This window comes from Eurytemora carolleeae, unplaced genomic scaffold (genome assembly GCF_000591075.1).
Source record: "Eurytemora carolleeae unplaced genomic scaffold, Eaff_2.0 scaffold436, whole genome shotgun sequence".
In the NCBI taxonomy this organism is placed as follows: domain Eukaryota; kingdom Metazoa; phylum Arthropoda; class Copepoda; order Calanoida; family Temoridae; genus Eurytemora; species Eurytemora carolleeae.
The window spans coordinates 152415-167024 of NW_019396359.1; the positions used below are offsets into that span (position 1 = coordinate 152415).

The 14610-nt window shown below is 31.4% G+C and overlaps 1 protein-coding gene across 1 annotated transcript; it reads left to right on the forward strand.

The window, feature by feature from the left end:
* Positions 1 to 387: 387 nt before the first annotated feature.
* On the forward strand, positions 388 to 14311 carry LOC111701679 (ATP-dependent Clp protease ATP-binding subunit clpX-like, mitochondrial). The gene is made up of 24 exons (XM_023473072.1): positions 388 to 495; positions 916 to 1031; positions 1737 to 1784; positions 2133 to 2274; positions 2438 to 2504; positions 2615 to 2632; positions 2891 to 2969; positions 3270 to 3297; positions 3628 to 3691; positions 4007 to 4050; positions 4306 to 4390; positions 4806 to 4882; positions 5019 to 5093; positions 5578 to 5631; positions 6190 to 6310; positions 7680 to 7702; positions 7834 to 7906; positions 9158 to 9216; positions 10252 to 10363; positions 10566 to 10634; positions 11224 to 11353; positions 12032 to 12108; positions 12528 to 12619; positions 13990 to 14311. Exons 1-23 carry the CDS (start codon positions 461 to 463, stop codon positions 12588 to 12590), a joined length of 1659 nt encoding a protein of 552 aa, XP_023328840.1. The 5' UTR covers positions 388 to 460; the 3' UTR covers positions 12591 to 12619; positions 13990 to 14311.
* Positions 14312 to 14610: the final 299 nt, after the last annotated feature.

Consider the following 14610-nt stretch of genomic DNA (forward strand, 5'->3'; position numbering starts at 1 on the left):
TTTCTTGTCACTAGGTGGACACTACCAACATTCTGTTTGTTTGCTCTGGTGCCTTCAATGGTCTAGAGAAAATAGTTTCACGGTTAGTTATTTATACTTAATTAAAAAAAATTGAATAGCATGCTTCCCCCACTTTGATACTGAAAGGGTCTTCTGACGTAATTTCAAATGACCCAAGAAGCAATGGAGTAACTTACAGAAATAATTACTTTTTGAGTGGGGGCCTGGGGGGGGGTCCAAAAATCGTATACTAGGACAGACCCAAGGTGTCTTTGTGAATCGGGAATTTCTATTTTTGCATGGAGGGTCTCTTGTAATTACACTTACAGTCCTTTAAAATGATCTTATTCCATAAGTGTCCATATACACGATACATTGTACAATTACATAATACATTGTTGATTTCAGATTACGTTAACCACTGCAGGTTCTTAAATTTTCTATAAATTTAAATTTCAAGATGATGAAACTACCCTCAAGAATTAGGTTCTACAGGTGATTTTACATATTGTATACAGGGAGGGGCAGAGGCGTAGTCATAGGGACCAGTGAACTCGATGGTATTCATAGGGTTATTAGACCCTTAGAAAAAAATGAAGTCCCCCCCCCCTTGAACAAATTCCTTATTACGCCCTCCAGGGTAATTATGAAGTTAAAGTTTATTGATTTAAGTTTTCCTTCAATCTGATGATTTCTTCCTGTTTTGCGACAGATACTTACGCAGCGGGGTAATTTCCTATTGTACGCTTTTTGGATTTCCCACCTCCTATCAATTTTGTACATGCAACGCAAATTTATTCATAAATATAATTGGACATGAGAACAGTCCCCTAGCCGTAGAAATCGGACCCATTGTCCTTGATTAGGGGAGGGGATAGATTATCATGAACATATATCTGTTATTATACATTGTAGGGAGGGTGGTAGACTAGTATACCTATATGGAGGTATTGAGGACCCAACTAGACAGAATACTGCTCTACTTCGTCAACTACCAATACATCATCAGAAGCAATGCAGAGCTCTTTCAGGAAAAACAAAAACTAGATATTTATAATTTTATTTTACTAGTCTTTCAGGCCGCTTCGGGCCCGTCTACTATTTTAATTGAACATTTTCCCTTTTTATACATTTTGAAACAAAAACTTACAAAAACGTTCGCCTTTTTAAAAAAATTAAATTTTGTGGATTTTCTAAATTTAATGAAAATCGAATTTTGTTGGAAGCTAATATTTGAAATTTTGATCATTTTTAAACCTTCCCTGGGGTCATGTGAGGTCCAATACAAAATTTGGGCCTGATCAGCTCATTCTTTTGACATTTATTGGATACAAACAAACAGACAGACACCCAAGCAAAGTACATAATTTTATTTTATTCATATGATATACTATTACTGCGATTGCGTATATAAGAATTTTTCCTTAAACTTTTCATTCCCGGGGTGCTGCTCTCAGCCCTCATGGTGGGCTAGACCATAATTTTCACTTTCTTGGGGAAAGAGACTTAGTCCTCATAGTATAATATATACCTTTGTCTTCGTCCTCAATGCTGCGTTCTAAATATTCTTCTTCGATGTGCAGAATTATGCATTCTCTCTATAGGTCCTCATTATTGCATCCTCAGTGTTTCATGATTAGTGCATCTGCATAGGTTGTTATTAGGTTTCTGTAATTTTACTTTGAAGAAGGCTAAACAATGTTTTACTTTAAATTATTATTAATCTTTGTTTGAAGTGAGTAATGTAGTCCTATCCTCCAGCACTTCTGGATCTGACGAATCAGGTTTCATTATTATTATTTAAAAATAGATCCTTCAGTCGGTTTTGTAATCTTTAATCCTCCTTTCGAATGAAAGGTGCACCGTCCATTAGCGTATATTATATTCTTAATTGCATGTGGGACCCCTAGGGGTAGTTGATACTTTTACTCAAATTTATTTAATTTCCCCAAACATCGGTTATTTTTCCCAGTTCACCTGGAGAAAAAGCATTTTTAACTTCTGGGGGAGATTATTATTTTCGAAAGTGTGTGGGGGTGACATTTTTAAAGAAAATGTACACCCCTCATAAAATAAAGAAAAATGTTTGTTAAGTTTGTTAACTAACAAACTGATATTTTTCTTTGTGTCAGGTGTCGGAGGGAGCAAAGGAGCAGGAGGAAGTGTCGGAGGAGGTAAAGGAGGCAAAACCACAGGATCCGGAGATAATCAGATGCTCTGTCCCAAGTGTGGAAGTCCTTGTGAGCATGTGGCAACGTTAATCTCCAGTACACGGTACTTTTTTTCAGAATAAAAAAATTATTTCATTTATTTTTACCTATTCATATAATTTACTCGAGATCAGTCCAATTAAAATCTTTCTTTTTTTCATATAGTTTAAGTATGATTGTTCCATTTTTGAGTATTTATTTTTTTTGTAATTGAGGGTTTTTTTCAGATTTGTCAAGTGTGAGAAATGTTCCCATTTCTTTGTTGTACTCAACGAACAGGATCAAAAAGCCAAGGAAATAATGCATCATCATTTTTTTGTTTTCTCTAAAAGAATTGTTTCTTTTTGTTAAAAGTTTTTTGAATATTTTTATCGAGTTTTTTAAAATCACGATGCATTTTTTAGACAAAAGAGACGAGGAAGGCCAATCAAACATTTTTTTTAATTTAAAGATTTTTCGAATTTATTTTTTGATATCAATTTTTATTTTAACTAAAGGTAAACGTGGACTATCATGACCAATATTTAGTAGATTATATAAAATTCGTGATTAATAAAACTATCGGAATTCTTGAGAAATTTTGTTTTTGTTAGTTAGATAGTCATTTTAAAAAACGTAAATTTCCATTTGAGAATACAAAAAAATGAGATTTATCGACTCAATATTTGATTGCCAGGGAGGTTGACAACGGAAAGGGAGGAAGAAAGCCTCCTCCCTACCCAAAGAAAATTTTTGATTTCCTCAACAACCACATTATTGGTAATTTTGTTATTATTTTAATTTACTGGGGAATGATTTCAGGAATTTTTTGCTGAATTTTTTGGAAAAAAATTATTAAAAATGGAACGTGTTTTGCGAGTAAAAAATAACTTTTGCCAAATGTTAAAAAATATTAATTTATTGACCCTATTATTTTGTTTTACAGTCCACAAAATAGTCTGAAGTCTCTTTCTTGTCAAATAATCTGAAATTTCTTCTTTCAATATTTATTGAATTGATTGAATTAATTGAACAGAATTTATACATATATTTGATAAACCCATGTTTATTAATGTTTAGGTCAGGATGTTGCAAAGAAAGCTCTCAGGGATATACAAAATATTTAGATATATGACGATTGATTCACTAATATTGAAGTAGGCTCCCGTAATCTTGTTATACTAATTCAAACTATTCTATAGTGCGTTTTTCCTGAAAATAATATCTTTTTCAACATCTTCTTAACTTCTTTTTCATTAATACAGATATAAGATTTGTTTTTGCAGAGTTTCTTATTTATAATTTTCATATTTTTTACCCCCTCCTAAAATTTTCATTTCCCTGTTTAAGAATTAATTTGTAGCGCTGATTTTTTTTTCTCGAATTATAAGACGACAAACTATTTATTTTTACTTCATTTGACCAAATATTGTATTAGTGTGGCAGTGTATAATCACTACAAGAGAATCTATCATAATATTCCTGTCAACAAGAAAAATCAGGTTAACCCCTTTTTAATGACAGGATGTGAAGTAGCCAATTGAAAAATTAGAATTATTTTTGAAATAAAATACATATTGTCATTCAGTGGGTCTAGTGTTTTGATTGTTACTTTTTACAGTGTTTTCTCTTTATCTTGTTAATTTTCTATTTTAAAAACCTTTTTTTAGCATTGTTTGATGATTTTTGCAAAACTCAGTGCCTACTAGACTATGATTAATGATGCGCTACGTTTAGATTAAGTTTGGCCAAATCAAACAGCTTTTTAAACCTTTAAAAAGGATGGATTGAATAATAATTTGATTTTCTTGTTTCAGGAGAATTTATCAGAGCAGTCTGGCCGCCAGCTACCGAGTCACAGGTAAACAAAACTTAATATTTCATGTTTTTTTACTGGATTTTATTATTATTTTAATGTGACGACTACCGGAATAAATCCGCCAAAACTTCATGTCGAAGCAGCAGCTGATTTTAAAATCTTTGGCGGGAAAAAGTCAAACTCGTTACAGATAGAAAAAGTTAAAACAACAATGGTCGTCCCTACGTCCTCTTTTTATAAACAGACCCATGCATTTAGGTTTACCCTTTTTCAATGTTAATCTTAAATATATAAAAGGGATCTGCTACATATTGCTGGTATGGGATCAGCTCTAGGAGTTGGATTCCAGCCTGAAGCTCGTCAACAGGAACCTCAACAGACGGTAGGAGATAATTTGATTGATCAACTGATAAGTTGATGAATCGATTAATTGAATAATTTATTGGTTTGACAGTTGGTTAGTGGTTTATTGGATCAGTGGATTAATTGATTAGTTGATATTAGTTGATTTGTTGAATGGTTGGTTAGTCCATTAGTTTATTATTTTATCGATTGATTGAATGAATTAAAAAATAGTAAATTGAATGTTAAATCTATTAATTGATTAGTTGATTAACTGTTACGTCTGATAGATATTCAAGTAATCTGTTGATATGTTGAAAAGTTTATAGTTTACTTACTGAAAGATTGATTGAAAAATGATTGATCGAACTCAAACTGACAAGAAACTCGCATAATTTGATTTATTGATTGGCTAGTTATGATGTTAAACTTGATTGATTGATTGGTGAATCTAGGAGGCTGCTTCTCCTGGAGCCGCGTCTGGTGCTGATCATGGCTCAGATATTCTTGAGGCAACCTCTCATAACCTCAGGTCTGTTATTTAAAATTCGAAGACGTAGTCGCATCATTGCCATTTTGCATTTATTCCGGCTGTCAATAAAGGTTTATAGCCGGTTTTACTTTTGCTAGTGTAATGTCAAAGCTAATAAATTGATTGTTTTGTTAAGGTTGGAGAAATCTAACATCATGATGTTCGGATCCACAGGGAGCGGTAAAACCCTTCTTGCCCAAACCATCGCAAGGTACAAATCATTCAAATATTTTTAAGGGATATATATTTTCTTGAAAATAATTCTCTCCTTTTTAAAAATCTCCTTTTCCTTTAAGAAAGAAATATTTTCGCGCAAGAATTTAGGGTTGTATATTCTCTTAAATGGATTAATGATTTTTAGGAGGAATTTTTAGAATGAAATATCAAGAAGGTTTTGAAACTTTTAAAATTTTTCCTACTTTTTTCCAGAGCATTGAAAACTATTCCTTCCCCCCTTCCACCCCCTCTTGTACTTTAAAATATGAACCCCTGTTGTTCTACTTGATTTAACTTTTAAAATCTTTAGAATACAAACTATGGCGAATCATACAGATTTTCAATGCCAAAATCAACCTTTGTAGATTTTACCAGGCATATTTTGGCCCCGTTCTCTTGTGGTTATTCTGGATTCCCAGCCCCTCCTATAAAAGAGTAACTTCACAGCACATTTGATTAAAACTAACCAATTATTTTAGATGTCTTGATGTTCCCTTTGCAATCTGTGATTGTACAACTCTAACCATGGCTGGGTGAGTACTAAGTATAAACCTTGAACTTGATATCTTCTTCTTAAAAGTTGTTAAACTTTAATGCCCCAAATTTCTAGAAAATCATGCTTAATTAGGTTAACAGACTTAAGAAAGTAAAAATGAGCCAAAAAAACAAAAACCAGTTTTTGACTAATTAAATTAATATAAAAAAAGATGCTATAATGGACGAAAGATGACAATGCCCAATTTACCACGGTTTACAAGGATACCGTTGTAAATTGGGCATTTCCATCTTTCCATGGCCTTAAAAGCTTTGTCTGATCAATTATGAAATAGATATTCATGTTTTTGTGTCTTCAACCTGTTTATTTTAATTTGCGGGTTCTCTGCGAAAGTGACTTGTCCATATCTTGCCTATAAGAAGCAATGGAGTAACTTACAGAAATAATTACTTTTTGAGTGAGAGAAAAGACGTTCACTACCACATTTTTTATCAGATTAAGGTTTCAAGGGTAGCGGTAAAATCGGGCATTGTCATCTTTGGATGGAGGGTCACTAAAAATTACGCTTACAGTCCCTTTAGTAAATGGTGTCTAGGTATGTTGGTGAGGATATAGAGAGTGTAGTGGGTAAACTCCTCCAGGATGCTAACTACGATGTAAACAAAGCCCAGACCGGGATCATCTTCTTAGATGAGGTCAGATTAAACTTAATTCTAGTTTCAATTTAATCTTGGTTTTAACTTAATCCTTGGTTTTACATACAGAGCGTCCCATATCATATTAGACTATCTCCAAGCTTCAATGCCAAAATAAACCCATAATACTCGAAAAACCTAACATTTTCTGCAAGAAAAAATTTATATAAGCCTTATTCAATTTTACGAAATGATATCTTCTCCATAATATTTTTTATTAGTCCCAAAAAAACATAATTAAGACTGATTAACGATCTAACATGATATGGGACATATCCCTGTAGTTGCCCACTGTTCTTAAATTTAAGACTTAGCTTTAAAACAGCAATTCGTTCTTTAAGTTTTTAATTTTCAAGGAGAAAAGTTCTTAATTTTCAAGGAGAAAAGTTCTTAATTTTCAAGGAGAAAAGTTCTTAATTTTCAAGGAGAAAAGTTCTTAATTTTCAAGGAGAAAAGTTCTTAATTTTCAAGGAGAAAAGTTCTTAATTTTCAAGGAGAAAAGTTCTTAATTTTCAAGGAGAAAAGTTCTTAATTTTCAAGGAGAAAAGTTCTTAATTTTCAAGGAGAAAAGTTCTTAATTTTCAAGGAGAAAAGTTCTTAATTTTCAAGGAGAAAAGTTCTTAATTTTCAAGGAGAAAAGTTCTTAATTTTCAAGGAGAAAAGTTCTTAATTTTCAAGGAGAAAAGTTCTTAATTTTCAAGGAGAAAAGTTCTTAATTTTCAAGGAGAAAAGTTCTTAATTTTCAAGGAGAAAAGTTCTTAATTTTCAAGGAGAAAAGTTCTTAATTTTCAAGGAGAAAAGTTCTTAATTTTCAAGGAGAAAAGTTCTTAATTTTCAAGGAGAAAAGTTCTTAATTTTCAAGGAGAAAAGTTCTTAATTTTCAAGGAGAAAAGTTCTTAATTTTCAAGGAGAAAAGTTCTTAATTTTCAAGGAGAAAAGTTCTTAATTTTCAAGGAGAAAAGTTCTTAATTTTCAAGGAGAAAAGTTCTTAATTTTCAAGGAGAAAAGTTCTTAATTTTCAAGGAGAAAAGTTCTTAATTTTCAAGGAGAAAAGTTCTTAATTTTCAAGGAGAAAAGTTCTTAATTTTCAAGGAGAAAAGTTCTTAATTTTCAAGGAGAAAAGTTCTTAATTTTCAAGGAGAAAAGTTCTTAATTTTCAAGGAGAAAAGTTNTGCAGGGTTGTCCTCATATGATATTAAAGCATGTCTGATTCTCGACGGTTCTTATCATTTATCTGACGAACTATAAGAAAGGTTTCTTTAAAAGTGTTACATTCTCAAATTTTTCTTGATTGTCTCTACAGCATCAATACGCAAGTAATTTTAGAGAAGACACAATTTTCATTCATCTTTGATTAGACACAGGTTTAAAAGATATTGTTTTAAATCAGCCACACCACTCCCTGATCGGAAGGTCACTGGAAGTTAATGTTTCTCCCTTGTGAATAATTCTAAACTTAACATTAATCAAAACTTGACTCATAACATAGCCTGCAGGACATGATACATTGGATGGAGGTTGAATATTGATAATAATAATGGTAGGAGAAAGAATGAGAAGTATCTTGGGTTTGGAACCTCTACTGGTGGGGGCCAGGGTAGAAGAGCAGCGGCACAGGTAGCTTAGTGTACACTCTAAACAGTGTACGTACAGTGTACAACACACACTGTACACTCCTCTATCTGTTTATTAGTAGTTTAGTGTACAACTAAACGAGGGGAGGAAGGCCAACCACAACAATTCCTAGTCCGAGACAACAATTTTCTCGTCCGAGCCATCTCGAAATACTTGTCCTTTCTAAAATATTTTTTTAAAGTGTCCAATCCTTGAAGATGAGAATATTTTTTAAAAATCTGTCCACGTTAGGGAATAAATGAAATATTGAATTTTTTCTTACTTTTAAATTTGTGAAAAAATGTATATGCTCCCAAAACGATGTTCTACAAATTAGCATCTGTCTGCAGTAACCCTTTTTATCGTAGAATTCCGCAAATTTCCATGAAATTCAATTAAAACAACTATTTCTAATCTTAAACTTTATTTTCGCCCATATTTCCTTAATGATTTAAATACTGTTTGAATTTATAAGGTTGTGACGGAAAAATTGTAGCAAATGATTTAAATAATTTAAATTAAACATTATTTTCTCCTTGGATTGGATATAATCGTGAGACAGGCAGAAGTGATCTTGGTACAAGAACAAAAATTTGCCTTATTTTAAATATATCAGAAATCAATGATTTTTTATATGGGTTGAAATGAAAAGATTATAGACCATTTTTAAGTTAATACTTTGATATAATTTTTGATTTATGGAAAGTTAGCAATTTTTGAGGCAGAAGAGGTTTAAGTTTTAATCTAAATAAAGTTTGACATCATTCTCGTGGATTAAAAGATCCCAGCATTATAAAATCATTGAAAAACTTTAGTCTAACCATGTTTTATATACTTACGTGGCCAGATTTTCAAAAAATATTTTCATCTTGAAGAATTGGACACGAAGTAAAAATATTTTTGAAAGGACGAGTAAGTGCGTTTTTTGCTCCAGTAATTTTTCATAAGAATTTTTAATCGTTAAAAGTGCGTTTTTTGCTCCAGTAATTTTTTGATAAAAATGTTTAATTACTCGTTGAAAAGTTAGGTTTTTTGCTTTAGTAATTTTTTGATAAAAAATGTTTAATTACGCGTTAAAAAGTGCGTTCTTTGCTTCAGTAATTTTTTGATAAAAAATGTTTAATTACTCGTTGATAAAAGCGTTTTTTTGCTCTTTTTTGATAAAAAGTGCAACTTCTGAAAATGCGGACAGAAAAATTTAATTTTTGAATTACCTAGGAGCAAAAGTAAGATGGATCTAATATATACATTTAGGCTGGTCAGGCCGAAGGAAGTTTATCCAGTGAGCAAGAAGATGCCTTGGAGAGAGACAGGTAGGGTCAAAAAGTACAGATTTAGATTACAAGGACATTATGTTTTCCATAGCAAACAACGCCTCCTCTCTTAGATAAAGCATGCAAAATACTTGCAGAATATATTCAGGACTAGGGCCGCAACCCTTATATAACCTTTATGCTGTCAACAAGAATGTGTTCACACCCTTTGCTAATGTTAGATGTCAAAGTCTACTACAGACAACGAGTATGGGTTCACACCCCTTGCTAATGGTAGATGTCAAAGTCTACTACAGACAACGAGTATGGGTTCACACCCTTTGCTAATGGTAGATGTCAAAGTCTACTACAGACAACGAGTATGGGTTCACACCCTTTGCTAATGGTAGATGTCAAAGTCTACTACAGTCAACAAGAATGGGTTCACACCCTTTGCTAATGGTAGATGTCAAAGTCTACTACAGTCAACTAGTATGGGTTCACACCCTTTGCTAATGGTGGATGTCAAAGTTTACTACAGCCAACGAGTATGGGTTCAACCCTTTTGCTAATAATGGATGTGAAAGTCTACTACAGTCAATACATTGCCACTTTCCTGAATCAATATTTATTTATAAGTTCAATCAATGCATTTCCTGAAAATGTTTTGATTATTTGAGTGCTGACTAAGTATTTACTTGTAAATTCACAATGAATGTATATTCAGTTGAGATTTCAATATGAATAGTCTGTTTAAACAAATACCGATCAGAACAAAATTATTAAACATCATATTTTCAATTGGCTCATAATAAATTTTCTTTTGTGTTTTATTTTAAGCTGAACCATCATACCATTATAATTTTGTATTTTGTGTTTGAAAATAAATACTAAAAAATATTTTGAAAGAAAATCGAATTTTTTCAAGAAATTAATTCAAAAGAATAATTTTTACTTAAAATTGAAGTATTTTTTACACTAAAAATATATAAATATTAATGCTTAGGGAAAGTATATTTCGATAGGGAGGGATGGATAATCTGGAGATTTACTTTAATAAATATAACAAATAAAATTTGTTATTTTTTCTTGTAGATATTTCTCCGATGTTGAAGCTCAAGACTTGATTGAGTTCGGTATGATTCCCGAGTTCGTTGGTAGATTCCCAGCCCTTGTTCCCTTTCATTCACTCACAGAGGAGATGCTGGTAATTCATTCATCCATTCATCAATTTATTCATCCTGTCATCCTTTTATTTATTCTTTCATTCTTTCTTCTACATATAGTCATTCATCCTGTCATCTTTTTCTTTATTCTTTCATTCAACCTTCCTCCTACATTTCTCTCGTAATTTTACTTTTAGCTAATCCTGCATATTTAAGTAGAATGAATTAATTTTATTTTTTAAGGTCCGTATCCTCACCGAGCCCAAGAACGCTCTTGTTCCCCAATATCAAATGCTCTTTGGCATGGACAAGGTTAGTTTAGTTCTATATTACCGAACTCAAATCTGAGATATTAACATAGTGCAAGATCAGAAGTATATGATATATTAGATGGGAACCCAGCTTTCCCTGGAGTTTTCTTTTTAAAAGTCCACCAACTCAACTGACGATTGTTAAACCAAACAATGATAATAAACAAGATAAGAACATACTCGTGAGTTATGATCGGACATCAAAACAGAAAACTAAACACCCAAACAGAGATGCGCTCACCAGATGGCACTCTGGGGTGCTTCCAGATACTTTTCCTGGTATTCATGATCTGTCAATGTCCTTATTTTCTTATTTTTCGCACACAGCAAGCATAGATTGAGAACGTTCGATTTAATATTTTGGTTTCCTGTAAGACAGTGAGTTTTAATTAGTATATTAATATTGTTTTTAGTCGTTTACGCTGAATAACGTATTATAGGCTGGTACATTATTAGGTCGTAAATGGTGAACAAGAGGTTAAAGTTATTGTGTCCTGAACCTGTGAGTAATATTATGCTTAGCCGGCCACCTTTCCCGTTGACAACTAAACCTTATTTAGCAATACAATTGCTTGATTGGTACATTCTAGGTTGAGTTGAAGTTTACCCCTGAAGCACTGATTGCAATCTCTAAGATGGCAATCCAGAAGAAGACTGGGGCCAGGGGGCTCAGAGCCATCATGGAGAAGTTGCTACTCGACGTTATGTTCGAGATTCCAGGTAAAGAATAAATAAATGTTTTTCCTTAGATGTTTGATATTTGTTAGAGTTTTATTCGCTGAATTTGGAAAAATAAATGATGTTAAGGAAAATAAATGATATTAAGGGAAAATAAATGATTTTAAGGGAAACTAAATGATATTAAGGGAAAATAAATTATATTAAGGGGAAATAAATGATATTAAGGGAAAATAAATGAGTTTAAGGGAAAATAAATGATATTAAGGGAAAATAAATTATATTAAGGGAAAATAAATGATATGAAGGGTAAATAAATGATATTAAAGGGAAATAAATTATGTTAAGGGAAAATAAATGATATTAAGAGAAAATAATTTATATAAAAGGAAAATAAATGATTTTAAGGGAAAATAAATTATATTAAGGGAAAATAAATTATATTAAGGGGGGAAAATTATATTAAGGGGAAATAAATTATATAAAAGTGAAATAAATGATATTAAGGGAAAATAAATGATTTTAAGGGAAAATAAATGGTATTAAGGGAAAATTAGGGAGCATAAGATAAAGAATTAAAATGATAGTCAAATAATTTCACGTCCCCAATATTTTTTATCATTTCTTGGATTTTTAAAATGTTAGTTATTTAAATTACTCATAGAGAAAAAATGGGAATACTTATCGCATCTCAAAATTAATGAATTTTGAATATTTCAGGATCAAATATTGAATGTGTTGAAGTTACTGAGGAAGCTGTTCTCGGGATGTCGTCTCCAAACTTCTCATATGCCGAGGTACAGAATTTGTTAGGATTCTTGCCTGAATTCGATGGATTGATCGATTCTTTATGTTGATTAATTGATTAAACTATTCACTTGATTCGGCTTTATTTTATTTTATTTTATTTTATTTTATTTTATTTTATTTTATTTTATTTTATTTTATTTTATTTTATTTTATTATTTTATTTACTTGTTTGAGATTGGTTGAGATTGGTTGATTGTTTGATGGGTGGATAGTTTTGTTAAGTTAATTGATTTTATTGATTGAATTCATTGATTATTGATAAATTAATGAAACTGATATGAATTGAAATGAGCGAGTTGCTTACTTTAATAATTTGTTTTGTTTTGATTGATTGATTCATTAGTGATTGATTCACTGCGATTGATTGATTGATTGATTGATTGATTGATTGATTGATATTGTTTAGGCTCCTAAGGAAGGTGGGGATGAGAATGATCAATCTGATGATCTACAAAGAGCATCAGCTTAGTGCATAGTCTAATACAAGACCAAACACAGGTCAGTCTATTCTTAATATAATAAACAAATCAAAACTTTCCATTATCCTGAAGTGGCAATTTTATATTTTCTTTAAATCAATTTTTATCCCCAGATGATTGGTATGGTTGCATGGAGCGTAAAAATTTTATTAGGGTTTTATTCCCTGAATTGGGAAAAATATATGATTTTTGATGAACAATAAATGAATTTTTGGATAGAAATGGTGAAAAAGAGTGAAAAGAACTTGCCCTTCTAATAAAGCAATCCCTGAATTTTAATATTATAAGAAAATGAACATTAAAAAAATTGCTCACCCTATGTCGCATCATTTTTTGTTCAATTTTTTTTATCTTTTCTAGTAATCCCCTTGTTAAAGACCCTTTTCAATAGATTTTTAAGAAAAATTGGCCAAACTTCATATTTTTTGCAAGAAGTAATTCACAGATTGTATTATTGAGAGATGGGACGCTTACAGGATTTTCGGCCTTTTTCTTTTTTTATGCTGTTACCAAGGATCGGAATTTTTGTGTGCAAATTGTTAATCCTGACCTTCAATATCAATATTCAATGCGGGCACTTCTAATTTTAGGATCAATGCTTGATCTCTCAATTAAAGTTATCCCTGAATAAATGACGATCAGGAGATATCGAACTGAAAATATAATAAGCGGTAGATAAGCATAGGAGATCAATTTATGCTTGATCCCGAAGTTCACAACACAAAAATTTTGACTTTAGAGCTGAAAACTCGTATTGTATATTGGATACCCCTAATCATGATTGCTTGATCTCTGTATCCACTCGATATTCTACTTAATCCTCCCTTTTGGATTTCCATTATCTATGCTGTCTTTGATTTCTCTTATTTATTGCGGGCCAACATTTTTAAATTTCTCGACTATTCAGTTTCTACAATCGATATCTGATAGGTTGCAGTTTAAACAATTTTCCGGATATTGAAACGTAAGATACAATTACGCTTTATATTAATACAAAAGAGGAAATCAAGCATTGATCTCTACATCCACAATTCTAAAATTAGAAGCTCAGAGCTGGGAACTTTAGAATGGGATATTCTTAATCCCGATCTGTTAATTGATCTGTAAATTAATAACAAGAGGAGAACAAACATTATTTAATCTGAGCTGAAAACTTTAAAATGGGATATCCTTAATCCCGATCTGTTAATTGATCTGTAGATTGATAACAAGAGGAGAACAGGCATTATTTAATCTGGAGATTAAGCAATAATCCCGATATCAACTATTCAAAAGTTCCCAGCTCAGGGTATTTATTTTCCCAAAAATCCGTTTAGTAATTACAACCCTCCAATAAAATGTTGCACTAAACATCGTATTTAAGTTTGCTTTATAATATCATTAATCTAGGTTTCCTGCTGTAGGATGTATTCTACTACACAATATTCCTAAAACTAGAATCAAATATTCAAATATTTAATTCCTTCGGGATCCTCGACCAACCCGGCCGGTCGTATTTGCCGTTGTTATTTATTGGCATTTTTCATGTTTTCAGAATTTAATTGTAAACTTGTTTTGTCTCTAGTTCACATTCATTCTTGAGGACACTAATCTTCAATTCAAAAGTTGTGTCATGAATTTAATATTTACCACTTTTGTTATTCAATTCAAATCAAATATTCTAAATTTATAAATTACAAAAAAACAATAAACTGACAAATTTAAATGATGATAAATCTGAATTTGTTAATTTAGTTTGATTTATACTTTTATGTACATATTTTTTGTTTAGCAGAAAAATTGATGATAAAGATCAATCGGAAGAAAAAAACTAGTTAGAAAAAGTAAGCATATGCTGTCTTAGAAGTAAAATATTAACTGGGGTTTAAAATAAAAATTAAAATTTTTTGTTGAAATAGTTTTTACGAATAGTATACTCCCCTATGAAAATGGTTGCTTCCCCTGAAAAATTTAACATCTAAATTTGTTGGTGTCAAAAATTTGTAATATTTTATAATTTTTAGATTCATT